The 27,354-nt window shown below is 44.1% G+C and overlaps 1 protein-coding gene across 1 annotated transcript in view; it reads right to left on the reverse strand.

The window, feature by feature from the left end:
- nav2a (neuron navigator 2a) overlaps positions 1-22,782 on the reverse strand; it is a gene marked incomplete at its 5' end in the record, with an annotated part of 101,737 nt that extends 78,955 nt beyond the window's left edge. The window contains one exon of the mRNA XM_079290654.1: positions 22,585-22,782. Within this exon, the coding sequence (XP_079146780.1) occupies positions 22,585-22,782 (198 nt within the window). The remainder of the gene's footprint in view (positions 1-22,584) is intronic.
- Positions 22,783-27,354: the final 4,572 nt, after the last annotated feature.

The raw sequence follows: 27,354 nt of genomic DNA on the forward strand, positions 1-27,354 counted from the left end.
AATACCCCACTCGTGATAAACGAGTCATAAACGCTTGTCAGTCATGGAGTTTATTTTCTGCAATAATCCAAAATCCCAGTGGGTTTTTTTCAAGGGAACCAGTGCTAACTTCTGGGTTGGCCTCCAAAAATACGCCATCCCTGCAGCTCTCTATAAGATATGACATAACATGGGATGACATAAGTAAAATATAGCACTATATACATGTAAAAAATGAGGATTGTGTTAAAAGAAATGAACAATTTCACCAGCAGCTACCAGGTTGCCACTATACGTCCTTTGAATGTGTTGTCAGATTTCTTGTGTAAAGTCATTTCTCCCAGTAACCTGGTTTCTAATGTGCATGTACTTTCTCAAGAATCACTGTGAAACCCAAGTGCGTCTGTTAGTCCTGCATGAGTGCTCGGCATTGTTGAGGTCAAACCTCTGCACAAACACGGACACACAACACGCATTGGCGGTGAGGTGTGTGACACGGTTGTGACCCTTGTTTCTTTGTGTTTGCACTGTAAACAGACCCGGAGCTTTTCTTCCACGCTACTCATCGGATGAATCACAGCTCTCATGATGGCATACAACAGGTGTGTGCACTTCAAAAGGTGCACACACACACACACAAACTCATCTCCATGCACAAGCTCAAAGGTTTATGAGTACACACGACCACACATTAAACACAAGGAGCCTCAGAGCGACGTTTAAAATCCCACAGGCTGCATACCCAAACACAAATGCACGGTTAGAAAAAGCCTCTTGAGTGACACACGGAGCTCAGAGAGCTTTCAAGCAGCGGGGATTAGGCTCCATCCTTTCAATGCACCCTCTCAGCTGGTCATGGAGAAGGAAGTGCAATGTTCAGGAACTTTTCTGTGCGAGTATGCTTTCTTTGAAGCAGTTTCGGGCAGGCAAATTGTAGGGTTAGAGTGTAATTAAAATCGAGGTGAAATGGGTAGCTGTCAGTCACAGAGGTGGAACACAGAGGGAGGGGGGGGGGGGGGCCTGAGGGCATGGGTATGTTGTGAGAGGAAAGGAAAGAGGAAGTGAGCAAGTCATAACAAGTTGCCTTTTAAGTCCTGAAAATAAAACACGTTTTGTGTCTCTGATGTCTTCCTCTCAGCCAAAGCATTTAAATGTGATATCTCAGGTATTGTTGGTGATGCATTTCAGCACTGTGACCAGGAGAGAAAAATGGCCACACAATATTCATAAAAGATTGAAAGTCTAAAAAAATCTAACTTCTCCTAAATGTACACAAATCAATATTTACTACAACAAGAGTGCATGTAATTATTGTATCTACTGTAAAAGGCCTCACTTTCCTACTCTGCAGTTGTATTGAGCTTTTTAAGTTTCTCGTTGTTTTGTTTGACTGAACAGGTTCTCACCTCTCTCCAGCAGCAGCGCGTAGCTGTTTGCAGCACACAAGCTCTGATTAATTACCGATTTATGCAATGATTAACAGTGCTCTGAGTCTGCTGGGTGTGTACAATTGTTAGCGAACATGTTAGCCATAAAACCGTGTCACCTCTTCCTACACTGGACGCGACGCGAGCGAACGTACGAGCGAACGTCAGATTGTTTCCCTTTTTCCGCCCGCGCGTCAGCGAACAGGCTAAGCGAAGTGTCGCACCGGCACCAATCTACACGACACCGAGGGCGACATCGCCGGAGTTCCCTCGCTCGCTCGCTGTTAGTTGAGAGGCGGTGTAAAGTTGAACGTGTCAGGGCTGTATGTGGAGTTTTTCTACCCCCTAGAGGCCAAAGATACAGCGTAACGTCACCGTAATTGAGCCGTGATCCGTAACTTCCGGACACTAGCTCGAAGCAGCTTCTACTACATCATTAAAACTAATTTCGAGAAGTTAACTTATTATTTATTAATACAAATATAATCTTTTTATTCCCTATCATTTGAATTTGTATGTATTTATGCAAATAACCACTGTAGATGTCAAGTAACAAGGAAACATTTTGAATTTATGACAGTAAACACTGACTTTGGGGCCTGTGAAATTATTTTCTGGGAAGGTTGTGAACAAAACGTTGTCTGAAGCCTCGACAGCTTGTATACTAGCTCATACAACAAGACAAAACAACCATGAAAACAATCTGTATCGCCGATTGGCAATTGCTATCGGCGGCAAAAAAACATGGGCATCTCTGAAAGTAATACATATATATTTCTGCTAATACGATGAGAATATATTTCAACCAATACTTAATTTACTTGAAGAGGGCACAATTAAGTGGCACCAGGATGCCGAGTATGGCCTCGTGTACAACATGTAAACATAAGGAGTTAATTACTTGTAACCATTAATAATCAAACCATCCCAAGTGATATATAACTGGCGCTGAACTCCATCCCACCACAGAACAAATGATATACCAGTCAGATGTCTGTAAATCAAAGACCATGTTAACAAAGTGAAACCTAAAAAAAGACATCAAGCATTAATCCGGATCATGTGTGTTTCACCGCACCTTTAACGTAGCGTCTGTGATCTGAACATTGTTCAAAGGTCACAGAAAGACAGAAGGAGGTGATGAGAGGCAGGCTAAGATCTGAGAGGCACTTCAATAAGCTGCATGGTTAGTGAAGAGGAGTGTTTATTGACTCAATATATATCAGACGGGAATGAGGTGGAACTGACTCCAGACCACTCTCGACATCAGAGGGAAGAGCTCTGCATACTGAATAGAAAATGTAATCAAATCTCCCAAGGGTTGTAAAGGACTGATGAATCGATATTTTAATTGAGTCAGAGAATGAATTCATTGAATAGATAAGAGGGCGACGTAGAGGCGAAGTGGTCGGTGTTATTACCTCACAGGACAGGCCCTTTCAGTGTAGGGATGGCTGTTGAACATCAGTGCTTTTATTGTGCCATATGAAATGTGTCTGAAGCATCAAGTGTCTTACTTAGTTTGAAAAAGGCGTTTGTAAAAAAAAACATGTTTAGATTCCTCAAAATATGGTACTAAATTAAAGTAACAAAGGAAAAGCATAAAAAACGTGGTTTCTAATTGCCACCGGTTTCGTTAAAAAATATAAATAAAGATAAAAATTATATCCTGGCATCTTTCTGTGTGATGTATACTTTCCTTCAACCATCTTTATATAAACAATCAACTTTACTGCAAACTCTACACCTCCTGTCTAACAGTTTGCCCTGTGAGGGCACAACAGCCTCAGTCAAAGTCAAATGTTTCCCTGCATTTGCCTCAATCCATACTGGGATCGGTTGCAACAGGATCAACAGGATGCACAAATAAAATAATAAGCACAACAAAGCCTCGCTCCGGAAACAGGACACTAAATGTCCCTGTTAATATCGTTACACATTTCACCATGGCGTCACTCACATCCATATGTCAACACTGAGTGATCCATATCAAAGAGTCTGATTTAAGATACATTTTCCAGGAGGGAAAATCCCTCCATCCCCAGAAACTCCCAGTAATCCCGATACTCTCCTCGTGGGATTCATGGTCTTTTTTTAGGAGCTGCAGATTCATGTCAGGGACATTCCCGTCACCAGAGAAAGCAACATGACACGGATTCATTCACACTGTCGGGGCCTCACGGAGAATGTCATATGTGGCATATTGACCCCCTGCTTTGGGAATTTGCACACAATCTGGGCCTTTTTGGTTTTAACGCTGACCATTAACGTTGGATCTGAAATTAAATACTTTGTACTGCAGTACAAAGTATTTCATTTCAGATCCAAAGTACTGGATACACAACTGAGAAGAATCAGACCGTTATTATCAGCTTTTGATTTAATACGTATCGTTCAAGGCTTCATTTGTTTCCTTGTCTGGACTTCTGTAATGTCCTTTTCTTTTCGCCCTGCACAGTGGGTTAAGGCTACGTGCAAATAACTGGCATTGTGATATTTCATCTTAACTCGGATCAAAGACAAAGACCGGTAAACAACCGACCATGCTTTGTCACGCATTGCATAAAAAGCCTTGGCACATGTACACTCATGTTCGCATAATAAAGCCTAATTTAAGCCTTCAAAAACTGACACAGAGTCAGCTCTTCAAAGCCTGTGATGAGCAGCGGTGACTCACTCAATCAGACAGCTGCGTCTTCTTCTCTCTCTCACACAGAAAAAAACACCAATCTGCTTTGCGTCCAGCATCCCCCGCTGCCTCGGCTTGCTGAGTCACCAGGCCGGTGTGCGATGACTTGCAGAAGGGCATGACGCACACAGGCCATCCCCGCAGCGCTGGGGTCGGCCTGGGCGGAGAGAGAGAGAGAGAGAGCGAGGCCAGCCGGGGCCTCACACTGGGATGGTGCCCTTGAGTTGAACGACAGAAAAGTGAGTTTTGTGTTGCGGCTGCAGATGCGGAGGCATGAGTTCAGCACATGTCACGACAGATCGTGACGGCGGCTGATTATACAGTAGGAGGAGCGGAGCAGATGTGTTTTTGTGCTTCTTGTGGTCGTGTGTGAAGTTCTTCTCTGTCAAACTGTCACTCAGCCGGAGCCACCGCATCACATTAGTACACTCTCTCATCGCTGTTGTTGTTTGCACTGACTCTGACTTGTTGCTTGCAAAGCAAACACTGCAGTGCTGTTTATATACATAACTGCATCATTGCTCTCGGGTGAAGTTTAAATTAGAAGAATGCTTGTTGTCCATGCAGATATAATGATAATCAGTCAAATACACTGCAAGCCTCAATCTGCAAAAATCAAGTGTCTTGTAAGTACGATGAGAGTGAATAAGACTTTCTTGTTTTTGCAATGCTTGTCCTCAGCATTCTCCGACTGAGCTAAACCTGGTCTTTGGTTTATGGAGCGGCAAACACAGATGCACAGCATGGTGGAACGCCCCAATGTCAATTAAAAAAGAAAAAGTGGGACACAAGTTTCCCATCACTGGCAACCACTTTTTAACATGTAAAAAATAAGCACAGCAAACAGAAAAATGTGCAACCCAGTCTCTTCAGCTGTGTGTGAGAATCAGGAGAGATTAGAGGACATCCTCAAGCTGATGTTGGACACACAATCAAAGACTTCAATGATGAAACCAAAAGAGGGAGAGAACGGATGAACAAGCAATCAGTGACTTGCTGCATTTACTTTTGAGGGATGTGTCACATTTTCATTGTTCAATTAAATTAACACAACTAATTTGGTCAAAATGTTTTGAAGAAGTTGGTTCAAATTGAGAAACAAATCCATGCAATCCTATCGAGGAACCATGTGACAGCAGAAAAATGTTGAATTTGTTTGCACACAACCTTGGGTCTGTATATTTTTAGCTTAATAATAATAATGATGATGATGATGATGATGTGGCGCTTTTTTTTTATTCACTCAGCGAGTTTTGAAACTACTTCATAACTGAGAAGCTCAATTTTCTCAACCTGTTGAGGACCATTTAGTCTCCCGTTTGAAGCTCAAGCATGAAATCACAAACCAGTTGCTGGTTTTTTTTCACATAACAGCAACACACAACACCTCCGGTCTGTTCTCACATACGTCGCCTCTGCACAGCTTTCCAGAAACAATTACGTTGATAACTTCGGGACTATTAAGCCTCGTTACTTTCAGGGTTCAGTAAGCGACCTGAAAAGCTTTGCACTTAACACGGCAGTATGAGCTAATCTACCGACATGAGCCAGAACCAATGAAGAGAACACAGCAGGACCGAAGCGGCTACAAAGTGCAATATCTCACGAGAAACTCTTTCAAAGGGAGCCGGCACTAAAACAGCTCTCGTTATATCTCAGGTAATGACACCGACTCTGCAGAAGACACGCTCAGACAGCAGCGCTTTCTTCCGCTGACCATGTTTGGGATGTCCAGGGGTTCACATCCCTTTCATTCATTTGTTCAACCCACAGTGTCTGTTACCTGCTTCTCTGTCAGGCGGCTTCTAAAATAATTCCCCGGCTGCTCCTGGAGATCTGGCTCTAACCCCGACGTTTCTATTTCAAGCTGACCCTTCCTCTTTACTCTGTTTCTCTCATAACTCCCAAGTCCAGTCAGTTAGTATCTGTAGAGGACACCAACACTGTGAATGCTTTCCGGCCTGTTGCTGTCTGTTCACTTCATGGCGGCTTCATAATGAACAAATAACTGCAAAGTAAAACTTCTTAGTTCATCACCAGGCGGGTATAGGCCTGAGCCAAAATGCATGAATGAACTCTACCATCCTCACTACGTTGACCCCTCCCTTCCCTCACTGGTTTCTTACCAGTTTGTAGTTTTCGCAGGAGAAGCGGCTGTAGCTCCTGGCCGGCACCCTGAGGCTGCCATTCTCCGCCATGTGGGCCCAGTCACCTTGATAAAGGCCAACTACCTGCGCTTAAGTAAACAACTGGATATCCACAAACTTCCAAAGCAGGAGCGCGCTCCGTCACAAAGGCGAAGTGGAGCAGGTAAATATAGCCACGCCGTGTGATGACTCTCCTGCCTCACATCTTCATAACAGCTCTGCGTGTGTGTGTGTGTGTGTCCGTCCGGCTTGTCTGAATGAACAGGACGTGCTTTACTCCTCGTTATGTGCACCTCTCTCTTTCATAGAGAAGCCTCAGACACTCTGACACTGTTTTACCCCCCCCCCCCCCCCCCCCTCTCTCTGGGTGTCATTCACTCTGTCTGAGTCAGACACCCTGACTCAGTTCCCTCTTACGCTACAGAGAGACAGACCAGTAACATAAAACACAAAAAATATTTTTGTGCTTTAGCAAAGTTGTTTAAATCTAACAAACATATTGTTCTAGTTAAGCAGACAACAGACATTTTTTGGACACCACCATAGTGCTCGAAGAAAACTATTTTTGGGGCAATTAACACAATCTGTTATTCCCTTTTAAAGTAGTAATGACAGGACAAAGTGCAGCTGCCTGCTCCCATGAATGCATATTACGAACATGTCATCTTGCAGGTTGCCATGGATCGTGGCTGTGCTTGTTGCCGTGGTTCTGCTCGACGCCCACTGCTCCTATTCTTATGAGTATTAGTCATATTTCTATTATTTTTATAGTTGTTGTTATTGTCGTTGTTAGTGCATCTCCGTCTCTCCCAACACAACCAGTCGTGTCGTCTTCCTCTGACACACCTGGTGTTGTACATTACAGCAGGTGCCCACACACGCACTGACAAACATGACACATAAGTTCCCATGGGAGGCCTCAGATCTCTCTCAGAGGGTTGTACTGCTGTCTGAATCCAGCCACTGTGACCACTGGTGAACTCCAAGCAGCAAAGTGCTGACATTAGGCCTGTCACTACGCCATCGACTTATTTTACAGTACAAGCTGACCTTGATGTTGCCCGTTATGTTTACATGCGTGTTTGTTGACATAAGACTCAAACATTTTAGCCAACAAAATGTCAAAATAAGCAGGTTTTTCTCAGCCATTATAAGACATTAGCTTTGCTAAACGTTTTACATTTTTGTTAAAGAATAACTAAACAACAAGAGTTTGGGCTGAACTTCCTCGACCTACTTTATCATCCAGCCAGACTTTACTGCTTTTAAACACAGTGCTGCAGGGATGACGTATTTTCTGCAAGTCAGCATCGCACTGGTTCCCCTTGTCAAAAAGCCAACAAGATGTTTCCATTGGATTTTAGATTGTGGCAGAGTATGAGCTCTGCGGCAAAGACAAGTTTACGGTACCTACACGTTTTGTTCAGCAAGATAATCTGCACAAATGAACACCGCTTTTAAGGTTTTTCAAGCATGAATGCAATCAACAGAAGTAAAACGATAAGTTTAACGAACTACACCACGGTCGCATGAGCGCCAGTATACGCAACGATTGTGTAAAGGTGGACGAGTCAGCGTTTTGTAGTCTCAATCAGCCAGCTGTTAGCATCCCCCTTTTTAAAGACATGCTAATCTCTAGCATGCTGAATATTGGTATGTGGTTAAGTAAGAGTGCTTACTTAATCTTTAATGCTTTGTTCACAACAATTGTTGTGGTTTGCAAGTTGAGAGGTGGCTTCTGCAACAACCGTACTCATATTCTTGTTGGCGACCCCTCCTGCAGCCTGACCACGCTGAGTCTCATCGATAAGGACGTAGCAGCGCCCGTGCTGCTGCAAGCTGAGGGCGACATGTGGCGACACGTCGCCTCTGACCCAGTCTGGGCCGGCTAGCAGATGGCTGGTGGGAAAATGATGGATGGACCGATGGACACACTCACGTAATAAGCTAACAGAAGGATGCAGGGAGGGTAAGGAGTGTTGGATAGCTGCACGTCTCCCACCTATCATAGTGCGTGTTACTTTTTCTGTCACATCTTACATGTATAGAGTCGCCCAAGGAACAACCACCTCCCCCTCCCCAGCTTACATAAGTCAACACTGGGTGAAGGGGATCATCGTCTGCACAGCTCTCGATGAACACCAGCAGACACGGACAGATGGCTTCTGGGAAATCAGTGTCCCTGGTCAGTATGATATGACAACACAGGACTGCAGTCTGCTCTGCCAGCTGCTGTGATGCTTTATACAGGAAACAATGACTCCAGCCCGGTGCTTTAACACTTCCAGCGCTTGACCACAAACTGGACCGAGGCATGAACACATGAGAGCAATTGAGTCAGACGGGGCTTCGTCTGCTTGCAAACAACAACACAAAGCCTAAAAGCTCCTGTGTGGTGGGACACACCACCAACAGAGTAAAAAACCCAAAACTAAGTTTGTAGAAGCTGCCGAACTGAAAACTGAGGATAAACGCAAGAACAAATCATCAAGAAGAATGGCAACACTTTGGGATCCTGACACCTGTGCAGCAAGCTAAATCAGAAAGCTATGCGGTACTATGCATGCAAGTGCATTAGCTAACTACAGTAGCTTGCTAACAGCTAACTGCAGCACCCCTTCAGCACCCCTGGTGGCCAAAGGGTGCTCGAATTAAAAATAAGAGAGCGTCCAATCGTGTCCCCCAAAACAGAGCCCAGTTTATCAAACCACTTTGGCCGACATTAGTTGAAAAACACAAGCAGAACTTGTGATAATATCGACATATGATGTGATGTTACGTCCCTGCAGTGGCTATTAGATGTCAGTGTCTGTCCTGTAATCTAGGGAGGTACATGACAACAGAGGGAAGAACCGTAAACAGAGACATATAAAGATAAGGGTTGCTTATGAAACAGATCCCTGTTCTTTAAACAGTCATAATCATATGGAACCCACAAACATTTGCCTTCACCCTATAGTCTCTCCTCTCCATCACCTCTGCAGCTGGTGGAGCTGCTGTTTCTTCTTCTCTGCTCCCAGCAGGATGCACCACGGATGCTTTTTTTGGTCTGTGGGGCCCCTGGCAGCTACCTCACCCCCCTCCGTTCTCCGTTGTACTCACACAGGCCTCTCAAGTGGCTTTAACCCACAGAAAGCTGAGACAGGCCGCTCTAAATAAGCCCTCATGTCTCGGCCTGCTCTCTGCTTGGCACATGAAAGACATGTGGCTTTGTGAGGCATAGAGGCCACACCAGGCTCATGGTAGACAAAACGACTTGGCGAGATCTCGAGAACGCAAGAGTTTGGGAAACGGTGGAAAAACATGACCGTGAAACTGCAATAAAAATGCACAGCGGCACCAAATAGTGACAGTTTTGATAGTACGTGTGTGTACACAATTTAGCCTGACTATCTGACAACGACCAAATATTCAGTTGAATCCAGAATATGATGATATTGAATCGTGAATACAGTAAATCCCCTAAATTGGTGCTTTGGTTGCTGCACAGTTGAAATGACACAGCGGTGTCTGATCAGGACAAATCCTGAGACATGCAGGCTGATGCACATGAGTGCCCAGCAAGAGTTATTAAAGATGGCTTAGCTTGTTAGCAGTACTGTATGAGTGAACAAGCCGTATGCAATGATAGAACTGATTTCCCTGGTTCAGTAGCAGTGAAGGTCTGCACACTATAATGTAACTCTCCTACTAGAAAAGGTACAATGGGCCGCTCGAAGTCGGAGATCCCAAAAATAAACCAAGAAGCGTTTGTCTGAGGACATGACTACGCATTTGTGTATGACCTGTTATATATATTGTAGATATGTCAAATAAATCAAATCAAACTTTGCTCAATCCATCAGGTCCTCAAAATAATAATTGGGAAAAAAAGGAGCAGTAAATGCATGCTGTGGCCAGGGAGAGTCTGTCAAGGTGTGTAAAACTATACAGTACAGTATTACACACACACTACACATAGAGTACCACAATGCACCACATGACAACTACACCATAGAACTTAACTAAAAACAATTACGCTTCCATTCACTTCTTTAATGCTCTCTGTGTAGTGGCATGTCTATGATCAGGATTAAACACATAAATCACACATTTTGATTTGCGCTGCATAAGGTCATGTGCTGACATAAGGACCATGACGATAAAATAATCAATATACTTGTATTAGAACTGAGAGAGTTGTGGACATCGACTACACTTCATAATAAAAAGGAAGGTCATTTTAATTTCTGGAAGTGTGTGCACATGTTCAAGTGTGCCTGCCTGTAATCCCTTTGTCATTCTCGCTCTCTCACTCACACACACACACACACACACACACACACACACACACACACACACACACACACACACACACACACACACACACACACACACACACACACACACACACACACACACACGCTGACCCTGTGGCCCACCGGCATCCCGTCAGTCATGCTGTGTGGAGGTTAGCGGTGTGTAATTAAACGAGCCTTCTTATCGGCTCATCTCTAGACTCGGGTAATAACCTCCTCTGCTTCCATCTCCCCTTCCTCTGTGGGCCCGGCAGATCCAGATAAGGATGATGGCAGAAAGAAAGAGAGAGAGAGAAAGAGAGAGAGAGAGAGAAAGAAAGAGAGAGAAAGAAAGAGAGAGAGTGTCCCATCCGTCTGTGTTATGTGCAAAGTAACTCAACAGGGTGCTCATTATACAAACTGACTTTTATTAAATCCGCTGCTTCCTACTTTTATCACACAGCCATTCCAAAGATCTTTTTTTTTTTCCTCATTTGTTGCCCCACGCGACCATTCGGCACCTGACCGGCTCTGTATTTTATCACGGCGTCCCAGATCCTGCTGAATATTTACCATCTCTGTTGGTGCTCACATCACATCAAACAGCAGGCCACAAAGCAGAACCGCTTTCTTATAAATGCTTAATAGCAGAATGCACACACAGAAACACACGAATGTGCCCCAAAACTCTGGTTGAAGTTTTCGCAAAAGCCTATTTTAAGTTTCCATGCAGACATCAAAGTGAGGCTGGTATCAGGTGAGGGGGAAAACCGGGACGCACGCCTTCAGCACTTTCCTATGATATTAAAACGGCCGCTGCTAATCCAACACCACAGCTACTGTAAGGCTTTGGGCTGATGAGACAAGCATTTTCACCGAAACATAAAAAATCTAAGTGAGACATGTCCTGAAGCTGCAGCGTCGAGGAAGAAAGGCAGGATAAAGATGTGAACACTGCATTGATAAAAGGACTGTCAACCACAGAAAAACTGCCTGCAATTCAAAATTGTACATGCACAGAAAAGAACTAAGATGCATTTCTTTAACTGCCCCCTGGGGTTTGACCTGTGTGGTGACCTGGAAGGGTTCAGCCTACCAGTTTCATGGTGAAATTGTTCTGCTCCCAGCGGCACAACATCAAACTCATGTTGCTTCTTGCAGCTTCCTTCCTCGGAGACACCTGCCTCACACTGAGGAGGACTGTTGGTTGGTCAGCCAGGCCCAAATGTAAGCCATCAGAACCAGGTCTAGACTACAGCTGGACCCCACAGCTGAACACAACAAAAAAAATCCACAGGGGAAAAAAACTGAATCCAAGGAGGAGGTTGCAGGTTTGAGCAAAATGTCCTGAATGAGTGCACCATGTAGATCCAGAGGAAATGGGAGAGCTGCTGCTTGCTCGAGCCCCAGCAGGTCTCTGTGTGCCTGAGGGGGGGGGGGGGGGGGGGGAGCTCAGCGCCTCCAGCTTCTCTCCACCCACTCTGGGACACGGAGGAGGGAAAAACAAACGCAGGAGGCGAAAGGCAAGAGGAGCTCCGCGGCCTCTGAGAGACAGCCAAACCAAATGCACAGAGAGGAGGAGGAGGAGATCCCCCCCCCCCCTCCTCCTTCCCCTCCTCCTCTGCCCACGGCAACACAGTGTGCTATTGGTCTTCAATGGACCATCGGTCATATGCGGAGGAGAAAGGAAGAGAAAAGAACAGACCTCTTAACCTTCTTGCACCCTTCCCCCGAGAGTCGAGCCCCTCTATGAAAAAATAAAAGTGAGGGAAAAAAAGGGAGGATCAGTGCACCCTTGATAACAGATGAGGGACTAAAGAGTGAGAAGTGCAGAGCTCAGGGGCCAAACCACACAGAACTCAACGCTAACCGTCTCTTTTCTATTTATTATTTCTTAAACCAGCTCCTCTGCTGCCTGTTAAAAAAAAAAAAAAAAAAGGGTTTTATTTTCCCCGACCAGAGACGGAGCAGTCCGGCCTCTGATCAGCCGTCACCCACATCACATTGCAGCAGCTGCTTGTGTGTATTTATGTTCATGTGTACAGCGGGGACCTAACCTAAGCATTTATGTGCTGTATGTGTGAGTGTGCGTGGAAGCAAGTCCGTAGCACACATCGTTGAGCGTGATCCAAGCCCCTGTACACACACACACACACACACACACACACACACACACACACACACACACACACACACACACACACACACACACACACACCACCACCAACCACAAATTACAAGCCGAATTTGAATTTTGGGAAAGGCCCAAGATTTATAGAAAGTTCCCACAGTAGGGGATGCATGATCACTTCCAGCAGGCACTACAAAAAAACGCTTTAAGCTTCATGATACAACAATACGACTGAAGCCATGTAGACAGTATAAAGTAACGACCTGTAATGTTTTTTTACACTCTTTGTCTGGAGGAAAATTATGCATTTTATGTTTAAAAAAAAAAGAGACATTTGCAGCTGAAATGCACGCCAAAGTGTTCCACTGTCAGTGAATTGAACCTGAATGTCATGAACAACACGCTAAGACCGGCTTGTTGCTTTGTTTGCTATGTGTGAGCATTGTGTGTCAACGATGGTTGATGTTTGGGTTTTGCAGTGCATTTCAGTTGCAAACGTCTGTATGTACGACAGCCACCGCAGACAAAACAAAAAGGAAAAAAAAGATTCACTGAAAGAATCTCAGACTTCATCAGACTAACTGATAGTGGATAGACCTCAATAGAAAACGTCACGTGAAGGAGAATTTGTAAAGACGTAGGAAAAGACATCTGCATGCTAAGAGAATCCCACTGCACACGATGCAACAATGCATCAATAAGCAAATAACACCCAAAATGTGAATTCAACAATATAAAGTGGATTTTGCAGGTTGCCATTACAGGTGGAAATCAACTTTTTCTATATTTCACACACCACAGAAGGAAACCCTTCCACTCAGCCTACCACACAGTCCCCCATTGCTCCTAACTAGCACTGATTTAATGACATTCTGGCTCTACAAGAAGAGAGCATGTCAGCATTTAGTGTTTGTGTTTAACAGTTTTAGCACAGGCCTTCAACAAGCTCATTAAGTGCAGCCGCAGTGAATGGGCTGAGTATGGTTCCTTTCACAGTCCCAGATACACCTCAGTGTGTCAGGGACAATGGGGGGAATAACCCCGCCAGGGAGGGCCTTTTGTTTTGAGGGATCCCCACCTCAGAGCTCTCGAGGCTGGGGAGGAAGATTGGGGGGATGGTGGTGGTTGGGGTTGCCCTGCTGCCTGGCTGCTCCCGCTCTGGGTGAGGGACGGGGGTGAGGGGCATGTGGACTTCGCTGGGGGTAGAGAGACAAGCACAAAAGCAATGGGACAGGGGTCTGCTGTGGAGGTAGAATGACCACTTTATCTGTCTTTTTATTGACTTCTTCTCTTCTACATCTTTATATGATGTGGTATAGAAGGACATTACAGATGACGAATTGTTTGACTTCACGTGTGCAATAAAAAGGCATCAACTAAGCAGGTAACATGAATACAAATATATGACTTAGACAGTTTAGTCAATGTCAACTGAACAGAAACCATCTGTCCTTAAATATATCATTTTTGAATTTATTTCCAGCGGAGGCCACCTTATGAATCAAAATAACATTTAAACAATCAGTGCTTCATGTTCTTGTATCTTCAGATACAGTAAATGTGCCACAGCTGTAGGTGAACACCTTTAAAATGCGTATTTTCAGAATAAAATAAAGTCAAAGTGAGTTGATATATCCAACACTTAAGAAATCTATTAGCAACTTGATTGACATTTTTATGTTACATGTGTCTTTACGTCTTCATGTTTCGGACACATTAACTCAAAGTGTTGTAGAAACATCAAATAAAATGGGTTTAAACTAAAGCTCTTGTTTCAGGGCTTTTATCTGTACTTATGATGCAGCACAGTGTGTGTGCTGATGCAGTGTGTGTGTGTGTGTGTGTGTGTGTGTGATGATGTGTGGGAGAGACTTGATGTGTTTAGAGTGACTGAAAAGCTTTGTGGATGGCAGATTAACGGTCCCATCTTCTGATTCAACACTTATCAGGGAAGCTTAGAGGCCGCCTGTGTCAACTGAACGAGTGCAAACATGCAGAACAACACACACAAACACACACCCACACACACACACACGCCTTGTTGAGCCAGGTTGAAATCATAAAAATCCCACGTGGCTCCGTGAAGCTGAGATGAGAAAATCCACTCTGTCATCTTTTCTTCACCACAGAGCTGACGGAAAGCCAGGAGATATTTCGTCGCTGTATTCGTGTCTGTTTACACTGAAGAGTCACATCAAACTCTGAGCACAGCTGACAACCTCCGCAGCGGGAAGAAGCATAGTGTGAACTATTAACTATAGGGTGTTATATTGAGGTATTATATGGTAGTCTGCTGTACATCGAGGGAATAAGTGCCCTACAAAGTTTACTTTGCATCGTAAAACGTGCATGCACAGCTCCAGTAGCTATGGCAGGTGAAATAAATGTAAGTTCAGAGAGACATCTTGGGTAGTCGTTTCAACATGCACTGCTGTTTTCTCTTCTCAGTAAGTTGGTTAGAACATTAAAATGAGGGTTTGTTTACATCGGTCTGTCTGAACGTGGCCGCTCATGTTGCTTCTCCAAATGTCGCCATGACACCCAATCTTTTCACCATCGATGGTGAGGAAACGCTGATAACTGGCAGGAAAAATGACCAAATCTACAAAACACATTGTAATTCAACGTACATAGTTAATAAGCGGTACATCATATTTCTGTGTTTTTCAGCTGTTGTATCAAAACCTGACCAGCAGGCGTCATCGTCTCTCTGCTGGCTCCACAGAGCTCATAAGTTATCCAACCTGCCTCTCGGTCCTGGTTGACCCGGGACACGGGCCTCTGGGGAGGGTGACTTCAGCCCCGCTGACCTCTACCTCCTGGCCTCTCCTCCACACTGCCTTCTGTTTCCAGACAGAGATGGAGCTGATTGCGTTAGTCTAACCGCCGATTCCCCAGGGGGCGCCGCTCACAATGACCCGTTTGTCTGCGCCAAGTGGCTCCCTGTGACAACTAACGCAAAGGGAAGGAGACAAGGAGAGAAACTGAGGAGAGGAGGGGGGGGGGGGGGGGATCAATGGAAGGATGTTGACTCAGGAGAAGCAGATGCCCGGCCCTTAATTAATATGGTTAGGTCCTCAGAAATGACCTCACACAGGAAGGCGAGGGGACAACCGCACAGGAAGTGGAATCTGATCGAGACGCATTAGGCAGAGATGAGGTCATTACAACTGGAGCCAACTGCCATATGATCATGAACATCCTCAAAAAACAACGACAACGAGCCTTTCACGGTGTAAATGCAAAAACTGGCACATTTTCTCTTGAATTTGTAGTTTTTTGAGAAGATATCGAACAGCATATGAAAAACCCAAAAGGTGGACGTGACACTTTAAAACCTCTTTGGAATTCCTCCAGCAGCTGAGTGAGTTATTGATAACATGTGTTTTGTGATTTTACTCTTTCCTGCCATCCAACAAAACGAAACCCTGAATCTCGACATTGGCTGAATAAGAACAGGTTTTCTTGGATATATTATTTTAAAACATTTACTCTTTGAGATCAAAGTGTAATATCACTACTATACAGGCTTTTCTTTTTTTATACGAGCTTTCTGATTATTTAATCAAATAAAAAAGAAGTTTAAGCTAGCAGGTAAAATCCTTTACAACAGGAAGAAGTGTCTCAGTTACATTCAAAAGCGCCACTTTTTGAAAAAAACAGCGATCACAGCTACAGTTGTTCATATATATTTCAAAGAATAACATCCAATTAAACCAATGTTTCAACTAAAACATGAACCAACACGCATCCTGGAGTAAAGTTGGATGTAGAAACCCAACAAATCTTTCAATATCTGTAAAAGAATCCTTCAACAAACACGGCACAGGCCCAGGCACAGGCCAGTGGGTTTTTTGTGCCATTTCCCTGTGAAAAGCAGCTCAGGTGGCTGCTGGGGGAGCACCCGACTCCTCACCCTTAGATAAAAGCCACAGCCTCCAGGTCTGCTGCTATCTCACCATCTGACCGCATAGTCTGCCTGTGAGTGAAGCCTCTGCTGGTATCAACCCCGCCATGATGAATCTGCAGGATGACCATCTCTCCCTGAGAGAGTGCGTTTTGTCACTCTTATCAACAGCAACACGGGCTTCCTCCTGTCCGATGCTGATTGTAACACACGTGTGGTCGCTGTTGGGTGAAAACCTCTTATCTCCAAAGTGTCAGCTTTCAGGAACCGAAAAAAAAGGCTTGATTTCAGCTCGACAAAAATCACACTTTGACGCTTTCTGAAGGCTTTCCGTTTTGAAAATTAGGCTTTCACTTGACAACTGCGACAGATACAAGCACAAAATGATGAAGTGCAGGAGTTGAATCCATGAGGATCACTCAGAACACCTAACACGACATGTCCCTTTCTTTGTCCTGTGCTCTTTGTCTGAACTCTCGGAGTCTGTTAAAACCTTGGTGATTCCTTTGAACAATGAACTCTCCAACAATGAATCGCGAAAACAGCCATTAAATCTGGCTTTAACTTGCATCTCCTCCAGAGGAGACATATGTCTATGTGTGGCCCTTTGTCATGGTAGTCACTCAGACCCCCCCCCCCCCCCCCCCCCCCCAGCCAATCTGTCCTCCTCCGGGCGGGCAGGAGGACATTAGCAATCCAATGCAGCACGGTGGTGCTCTGCCTTTCACTCTCACCTGCTGGGCCGGGTTGTCAGGAGACTCTCGCTGGTTATAAGAGCCGTAAAAAAAGTCATTATTGCCTTTCACAGGATGCGGAGGAGGAGGAGGGGGGGGGGGGGCTTTTCTCCGGGTCAAGTGAGATGGTTTTATAGGTTGACCGAAGATGCAGATATTAAATAATTTATTTTAATTTGGACCGTATCATGCTGAAAAGCTCCGTTTGGTGTTTTTAATTCTCTAGAATCACACGCCTGGCATTTTAACCATGAAGGGACAGCATGGCTCTTTATTTCTAGTAGTGCTGCAACAATGCATTCTGATCATTATCACGTCGTCTCTTAAATGCATTTAAGAAAATGTCAAAAAAGCACCAAATTGACAGACTCAAGATGAAATCATAAAACTGCTTGTCCCTGCCGTCACATCCCGACCCAATCAGCAAATTTAACTAAACCAATGGAACTATCTTGAGCTAGCAACTGTTAAAAGGCTTCAGTCTCCAAGATTTGAAATAAATGTGTGTAACACAATGGGGACTGAGCCTATAACCAACTGATGAAAGTATTGCAATATTTCTTTATTTGCAGTAAATGTAGTGTCTGTGGCGACATCCTGGGAAAAAAATCTTTATCACAGTTTTTCTTGGAACAATTCTGAAAACATGAAAGCTCATGTGTAGACTCCGGACTGCTGAACTCTAATCATCGATAACTGTTCTCACTCGAAAATAAATTCTAAATCAACCAGGACTGAAATCTTAAGGATTCCCACTTTAAGGCTATTCATATGTATTTAATGTTAAGAGGGGAAACACAGGCATTACTTCAAGAAGTACAATTTACATGAATGTATAACTACCGTAAATATAATGTCATTGCCAGTTTTCTTGCCTGGTTAAATGTATATCAAGTCGAATCTCTACAATCCACCTCCATGGACCCTTAGTTTGCCATTAGGGGTCATTTAATTAGCTTTGAATCCATAACAATCAAATGAGTTCACACATAGCGCTGAGTATAGCAGGGGTCAAGCCAATTCCCAGAATGAAATTACAACCAATTTAAATAATTCAAATGAACTCGGGCGATTACATATCTTCAAGAACGGAGGAAGTTGAATTAATAAAGCTGATGAATCTATCACACCGTGATGATTTAATATCCAGAATAAGCTTCTCTCTCCTGAAGGCGGGCTGCCTAAATTGTGGATCCTGGTTTATTTACAAGACGATCGTCTTAGTAAATGTTAGCAGAGGTGACCTGCGACCCTCTTCACTATGTTTTTATATTATTTGTGTTCAGTTGCTAGGCTCAGATGAGCTTTCATAATGAGTCTAATAAAGCCAGTCTTTACACAGAGCCGGACTTAAGCCGTTATCTGGAAAGATACTTATTAAGATAGGAGCTCCTTATCTCACCGGCACACGGACAAATCTCTCTCTGTGGCTGTGCATGTGTGTGTGTGTGTGTGTGTTCATGACTTATGAAGGACTGTGCACGCTCCACGTGGCATCAGAATTTATTTTTCAGGCTCTCCTGCTGTGGATGTGGCTTCCAGAGATTATGTGTTTGAACCGGTTTCCTTTTTCAAAGCTGTAGCTAAGAATTAATGAGCTGGCAACAATGAACACTTGGAGAAAAAAGAAAATGAAAGAGTGAGAGAACGAGGGTGAAATAAAACAGTGAGAGAGAGACAAATAGAAAGGTGGTCGGGGATAAAAGTGAGGCATTCAAGATGAATAGAGAAGCAAAGACTGTGGCCTTGAATGCTCTCTCTCTCTCTCTCTCTCTCTCTCTCTCTCTCTCTCTCTCTCTCTCTCTCTCTCTCTCTCTCTCTCTCTCTCTCTCTCTCTCTCTCTCTCTCTCTCTCTCTCTCTCTCTCTCTCTCTCTCTCTCTAGTGAATGGAATTGGATGTAGTGTAAATAAACAGCCACTAGAGGGCAGCAGAGTATCTGTGCAAGGCTTTGCTCTCTCTGTAATAACAACAGTATGGTAAAAGGCTAAAGGTTACAGCAGCTTGTCATTTCATTCGGTGTCACACTAGAGACAGAAAGACCACAAACACACACACACACACACGCACGCACACACACGCACAGCTTCAAATACCATTCACACATTTCCAGACTATCACCTTCACATCAGATTCTGAAGATTGTGCCAGACTTTACCCTTTCACAAACACAAACACACAAACAAACACACACACACACACACACACACACACACACACACACACACACACACACACACACACAAAGCAAAGCAAAGCAAAGCAAAGCAAACAGACTGTGCAGTCCTCCCTCCTGTCTAGAAACTCGGCCTGGATGTTTCTCCCTGCCTCCTGCTGCTCTTGCTGCATTATAGATCAACTCTGTGTTACAGGTGTACACAACACGTTTGTGTGCTTCGTGCCAACTGGGTCATCCAGCTGGATGTTTGTGAGGAGCAGGAGCCTCGTCTACTGTTAAGGCCACAACTTCTGGACACAGGGAGAAATCGCCCCCCCCCCAATCAAAATCAAATGGATTTATTATCCAAGAAGCATAAAAACAGATACAAACAGTTACAAACCGAATCACACAATTATTAACAAAACAAACCTATATATATAAAATAAAATGTGAGATCCAATCCGAGCCACCCAGAAGGCTGGTCTGCCTCCTCGGTGGCCAGCAGAAGATCTGAAATCCCCCAGCGCTTCAAACCCTTTGTCCCCTCAAAGTTGCATTCCTCAGCTCATCGATCAGCTCACTGATTGGCTGAAGTCCAACAAGCCCCACCTGGGCCTATGCCCCATTGTCCTAAACTTCACACCTCTCCCTGCCACTTTCACACCACCCCCACTCCAGCACATTCCTCAAACCCCATCTCACAGACACTTAATGCATGAAATAAAACTTAAAACCCTCACACTACCCTAAAGATTGTTCTGATTGCACCGTCCCCGATTACTAAACTGAAAGAAAGAGTTTTTACACATTGTGTCTCCCAAGTTGGCCATGAAAGCATCAAACGACGGCCCCCTCGTCTACGGAGAGCCTCGTCTCATCTCACTTTGCCCTCAGAGCAGATTGGATTCACTCTGAGGACCAATGATGTCTGTGCACCAAATCATCATCGGCAATTCTGCCTCTCAGGCCTTCCTCTAGTTCAGTCAGTCTCCAGAGTGAAGCCCAGCAGACACCGTCTAGAAATGAGGACGATAAATCTGAGCTATGAGGCAACGGACACTGCTGACCTGCAGTCATTGGTTCAAGCAATTATTGCCTGCTGAAAATGAGCGGACAACAGAATGTACAACACTGTACTGTAGTTAAAGAGGGCATATGCTAATTTTCAAGTACATGCTTGTATATAGAGTTTCTACAGAACATGCTTTAATGTTCAAAAATGACATTATGTTCCTCATACTGTCTGTCTAATTAAACCTGGAAATCTACTTCTCATTTGTTTTACTACCTCAGTAAACATTGTAAACATGAGTTCATGGTCTCAATCTCTAGTTTCAAGTCTTCTTCAATACAGCATGAAGTTCATTGACTAAATTATGTTCCATTTAGAGTAAAATGTACCATAAAGCTGAGTATGCTTTAGGGCGGGCTTACTGTGGTGGAGAGGTTGCTGCCACTAGAGTCGTATACGGCGTCTCTACGTCACTCCTCTACAGTCCACGTATGTTAACTTCCGTTCACTGGTTGCAAAAAACAAGATGGTGACGGCCAAATCGCCAAACTCGATGCAGTCCAGAAACCAACGGGTTACATCACGATGACTACGTCCACTTCTTACATACAGACTCTGGATGCACTTCTACAAAGACAGTTCTGAAGCTGTTGGTGGGGATACTTAGCTGTATTGTAAGGCAACTGCATGTGACATCGGAAGAGGAGCCATATCTGAATGGCGTGTTGAATCACATGTTTTCGGATCCAGGCAGCTTTCTGACTGGGTTGTTTTATTTCACAGTTTGTGGGTTTCACAGATACTCAAATGCATGTGCACAATCACTGAAACAACCCCAAATTGACTAAAAAAGGCAGATTCACAATGACAATGAAAACAACAGCTGTAAGGCGATTCTCTTCCCTAAACAGTCAGCAGTGATGGATTTCAACACATGACTGCAATATTCACATCACTGCTGCTGGTCAGAAAGGTCAAGGGTTAACCCAGCAGGGGGTTAAAACGGCTGCTTCATCAGCACCACGGGGATGGAGAGGAAAAGAAAGGACAGAGAGGAGAGAGAAAGTCACGGAAAGTAGGTCTGTTGACCTACTTTCTCCTCCATTACCACCGGGGAGAGTCCAGACTTCTCCTCACGCGATCATCATCTCGCCAGACTCAGGTCTGTCTCCTAAACAACGGTTGCTGGACGCCTCTGTGGCTCCAAGTCCCGCTTACTGAAGAGACAGTTTGCCAAGCGTGCACATGCTGGCTCTCTAACACGCACACACACTCACAGAGACACCTCACTGCCTTACATGGCGTTAACAACCTTCCCTCTCACCACTGCAGCCGTTTGTGTGGGGTTGCTAAGTGCTGCCAATGTTTCACACAAACACAGCGAAACAGCCACCCTGATATCCTGCTACGCTGCCATCCTTGGATGGCAGAGACGTAGCCTGCTCCGTCTCCTTCCAGGAAAATGACCGGATTCGGCTTTTTGTTTCTGTTGTGCTAAACTGAGCCAGAAAAAAAAAAAGCGCTGAAATGATATGTGCTGAGTTACAAGAAAAGTGATCATTCAAAGGGCCCCCTATGGCTGAGAAGACAAGAGGCAAAGAAATGCATAAACACACTGACACAAGGTGGAGTGATTGATGACAACTGATGGTCTCGCAAAGAAATGGCAAAGTGACCTTTCATGCCGAGACTGATCGTCTTCACATGTTAATGCCGGACAGACTCAGAGTTAATGATTTTCCTTCATAATTTAATTCGTGTCCGACACTAAAATCTCTAATTCGTAATAGAAATAATGTACTGTCGTAATTAGTGTGCACAAATTGTCAACAAACACACCCCAGATACCTGCTGAGCTCTGTACAGACCATTTAAGGTGAGAGGCTTTCAGAGGCAGCAACTCCGTTATCTCATCCAGCAGTGTTCAAAATGAAGCTACGCACTCACTAAGCTGCACACGTTTGCCTCCTATCGCCGCTTGTTCGAGTAGGCAGTGAGCCGCCACGAGGGCTGAGTAATAAGCAACAGGTGGACGGAGATCTAATGAAAAGAATGGATGTCAGTGGGCTAAAGCTCAGCAGGCGTGGTTGAGTGGGTGGAGGTGACAGTTTTACGTTCTGACCTGAGAGTCTTCTCCCGCCTCTGACGCTGGTGCGATAATTCTCGGGGGTCCTGCGCCCACCTGCTGGCCCAGCGAGGGGATGTGGGTCTTGAGAGCTCGACCCGAGGGCCGGCTGTGGGTCTGGGGGATGGGCAGGGCGCTGTGCACCGGTTTGGGGAGTCCTGATTTCATCTTTGAGGCCACCAGGATGGCTGGCATCTTCTCCCCGACCCCCTGATGACCGCACGCTCCCCTCCTACTCACGCTGAGTTTGGAAATTCTGCTACTTAGTCAGCAAGACTCCTCGTTAACTCACATATGGTCACGCTACTTCTGTACCAGACTGAAGAACCACCGATCCACCACTGGGTCGAAGGGATGTGTGTAGTTTGTCGGTGTCCGGGTCTTTACTGCTCCTGCTGGATCTCAGCAGGGGGGTGAGCTGAGCTCCCCGACATGCAGTAGGGGGGCTTAAAACCCACCAATTCCACCTGTTTCCTGGTTGCTTCAGCTCTTTATATCTTGTAGAAAAGACCAAATGTGTCCTCACAGTGTTCTGTAAAAAAGAAAACCTGTCCAGGTGTGGAAATGAGACAATCAACTCTCCAAAAAGCCCAGGAAAGAAAATCAAAAACCCCACTTCTCACTTGGAGGATTCCCCAGTTGCCTGGTGGCAGAGCGACTGTTCTCCTCCACTTATTTCCAACACAGAGTGAGAGTCAGCGATTGGCAAAAGGATCCTACAGGAAGCTGAGCAGCTCCTCTCCCACAGAGCTGTGTTAATTACACCATCGCTTCAGGACGTCAGGAGGAAGGACCGAGCGCCGTCGAGGAGAGATGGAGAAAAGGAAAAGAACACGCAGCAGGGACACAGCGGCCGCGCGCTTCAACTGCTCAGCCTGTGAATACACAGCCTGCAACCTACTGCACTCCGCTGCCTCGATCCCGCTAAGTCGTGGTTAGCAGCAGGTGTGGCTTGGATCAGGACTGACATATGTGGAGAAAAGCTCTACACATTTACTCAGTATGCGCCTCCAGCCTGCCTCTTTATTCCTCTGTTTGTCTTGCTATCCTATAGAGGCATTTAATCTCATTTAGAGTTAAAGGGTTGCCAATTAATTGCGATCATTTTTTTTCCTTGTGAAGGACTTGAATCCCACGAGCAATTAGTAACAACGTCTTGAAATTAGGCAAATCACTCCTCCGGCCTCCATGTGGGTCACATTAAACAATGTCATTTCATTAGCAGGGAACAAATCATATCAGTCTACTTTGAGATATATTTTTCTTCGATGAAAAATAAGATTAAATGGGTAATTTAACAAAAAAATGATTTGTGCAAAGCCTAACATCGACATTATACAATGTCTAAACCATAGACTGTATATAAGAAGAGGACATAGTTGTCCTGATATTACCAATTGGTTTGTGGACTGCAGTTTTGAAGCCTTTAGTTCGTAATTTTGGCCGTCACCAACTTGGATTACGGCCGTCGCCATCTTGTAAACCGAAGTTATCATATTTGGAATGCGGAGGAGTGACGTAGAGACACGGTATTCAGCTCTGGTAGCTGAAGAGACCTGTCAATCACAAAGTAGCCCCGCCCTAAAGCATACTTTACTATTTGTCTCCAAATGGATAATAATTTAACAAATAAAAAAAGACTTGAAACTGGAGATTGAGACCACTTCCATACAATCCGACTTCTTTTTGCAACCAGAGGAGTCGCCCTCTGCTGGTCAGTAGAGAGAATGCACGTTTAAGGCACTTCAGCGTTGCTGTCTAGCATGCTGATGTTAGCTTTAGATCAAGCTAGCACAGAGGCAACGCACTTCCTCAATGAGACACTAGCATGTCTGTGGGTTTTGTTTTTACTTTGCGTGACTGTAATTATGTAGCGTATGTTTTAAAATAAAGTGTGTGACAACGAACAGAATGACCCGTTATAAACAGATGAAATTATAAAGTCAAATATTTTATCCAAACACTGAAGATCATTGAGATGTCACTATCAGAAATACCCCCCAAAATAATTCTCAACACAGAAATACCAAGAGGCAAGAGTTACACGTGTTGGTAACCAGAGTAAAGGCTGCGATGTGATGCGATGCACATTTAATTCATCAACTGAACCAGATTAGAGCATGATGCTTCAATAGCTGCTTCTTCCTTTTCAGGAAGTGCACCAGGCACTGACACTGAAAATGTTGTATTAATAGACTCTCTTCTCTGTATTCTCTCCCTCTTCTGACTCTATTAAGATTTTCCCTTTCTAAATACGAGGATGGCCAATTAGTGGACGAGTGTCAGATCAGCCTGACTCCCAGCAGGCTGAGCGAAGGCTTCTGAGGTGTTGACTCAACAGGGGAGGGAAGGTTCTGCATTTCCTCTCTTCAGAGAAGAATTTACATACAGATTTGAATGTAAATCAACATTTATAAACAGTTAAGTCCTAAAAACCAAAATGATTTTAAAGCCTTCAGATACATTTGTATGTTCAGAGAAGTTTCACGAAACTCTGAGTGTTATACACTTGGCCAGATGAGTCATAAAGCTTGGATGAGACCCGATCACAGTGAGACAAAAAGTGAAATCTCTTCCGACAGAAGTTTGTCAGGCATGAAAATACGAAGGGGGTAGAGGGCTTACGTCGATGGAGTAATTCAGGTGCATCCTCTGAGTACCATGAATGCATGCATCTGAAATTCATTGCTACAAATCTCGATCTTAACAAGTCATTTACTCCTTCTTGAAATGACAGAGAAAGCATCGTAAACACAGCAGCTGCTTCCCACAATCCAAACCAAACAAATCACCAGAAATTACCAGAGACAAAGAGAGCCGGTGAGTCACTAAACGCTGGAGAGCGCTTTTCAGTTCACTGTGGAAACGATCCGCTCGGTTCACACTGCAGCTAAACTGGAATTAGTGAAAGTAGAGATGCACACACGCACACACGCACCTACACACACACACACACACACACACACACACACACACACACTTAACATGGACTTTATGAGAGCAATAATTTAATCCAGGAGAGGATGTGTTTAGTATGTTAATCTTAATCCTGTTACATTAATCCTAAATTATGTAAATACTAATTTCTTATTATGATTTAGTGTGGTTTTGGTGTGTGTGTGTGTGTGTGTGTGTGTGCATGACGTCATGCCGAGGGAAGATTTGAAACCGTTTGTGATTATAGATTTGTAGGTCCAGTTATTTTAAACGCACAAGTTAGGCTGCGTTTTACACATTTCTTATGGATTCTGATGTCTTACAATATTCATCCAGTCATCAGTGCACATTTTCTTCAGCCCACTGCTTTTTTAGCTTGTCATAATTATTTATGTGCTAAATTCTCTGTATTCTGCAGATCACACTGATTATGATGTCATTCTGAAACTAAAATTGATTTGAATTCCACTCTAGATATTTACCTTTTGATGATCACTGACTGCAGATATTCCCCATCATCATAAATTCCTGACAATGTTGTAACTGTTGGTGAGTGAAAAGCCTCCCCGATTAAAAATACGCCCATATCCTGACATCAAAACACGCACCGGCTCGCTGACTGACACAAATAGGAAAATATGGATGGACAGAAGAAAAACATACAGAGTAAAGATAACATAACAAGGGAAACTTCCATTATTTTCCTACTCCTCTGTGATGGTAAACATGTCACAGACCTTTGCAGAGCAGGAAAATATGTGATTTATGAAGCAACCTTTGAAGATACCCGATGACAGTCCAGTGCAGTCTAATAATAGAGCCGGCTTGGCTGTAGATGGGCGGTATTGACAGTAATAACTAGGACACCCACTGCCTTTCTGCTGTGTGTTCATGCTGTATTTCTTCTTAGAATAATAAACATGTGTGTGGGGCATAGATGGTGTGTGTTTGCTGTGAGCTTTGTAGCTATGGAGAGAGGTAAGTGTCAGCAGAGATTACATATGAATTGATCAACATCAGAGAGTAGAGTGTGATGACTGATTTAACTGTGGCCAGCTCTGACATGGGGTTCTGGTCTTTCCAGGTGTTCAGACCAGAAACAGCACGGCGTTAAATCATGTGTTACCTCAGGTGTCGATGAGACGATGAAATGTAATTTATTTTCAATTCACAGCATTGCAATACATTACAATAAATTGAACAGTTACACCTGTATTATCCAGATTCTTGCCAAAGCTCAGCCCTAATAACGTGGCATTCATTCTAGCCTCCGTCCGATGTAAGCAGCAGAAACACGCCGTTCACATTACAAAGTAACCGACATTGTGCACTCGCATGTCTTTGACATTACATTATAGTGCAGGAAAGGTTGGGTCAAGTTCAGCGTTGTTAGCGGACCAACGCACAGCGGGCCGCTGAATAGAAAGTCTGCATTTTCTCCCCTGTACTTTTACTGGTCTGAACACAGCCTTGTGGTGCAAATATTTATACTCATCTATATTATAGTTTGTGTATTATAATGTATATTTTGGCTCATGAGGTATTTTTGACCCCCTGGTTCAAGCTGAATATATTTGTCTTTTACCACTCATACAATTGTTTTTAAGAGAAATGAAGAGAGCAAAGCACATATTTAATAATAAAAGTGCAACATTGATAATAACTCTGTTTCAAAGTGCTTGATTTATTATTTCTGACTCTATATTTATTGTATTAATAGTTTAATGTGAGCATTGCTCATACTGCTGACAGTGATCCATTTCCATAGCATCAATCATCCAGTCAATTCTACCACTATATTTCAATATTTATGCACCGCAAATGAAATGA

This window comes from Melanostigma gelatinosum (assembly GCF_949748355.1).
Source record: "Melanostigma gelatinosum genome assembly, chromosome: 2".
NCBI classification, from domain to species: Eukaryota; Metazoa; Chordata; class Actinopteri; order Perciformes; family Zoarcidae; genus Melanostigma; species Melanostigma gelatinosum.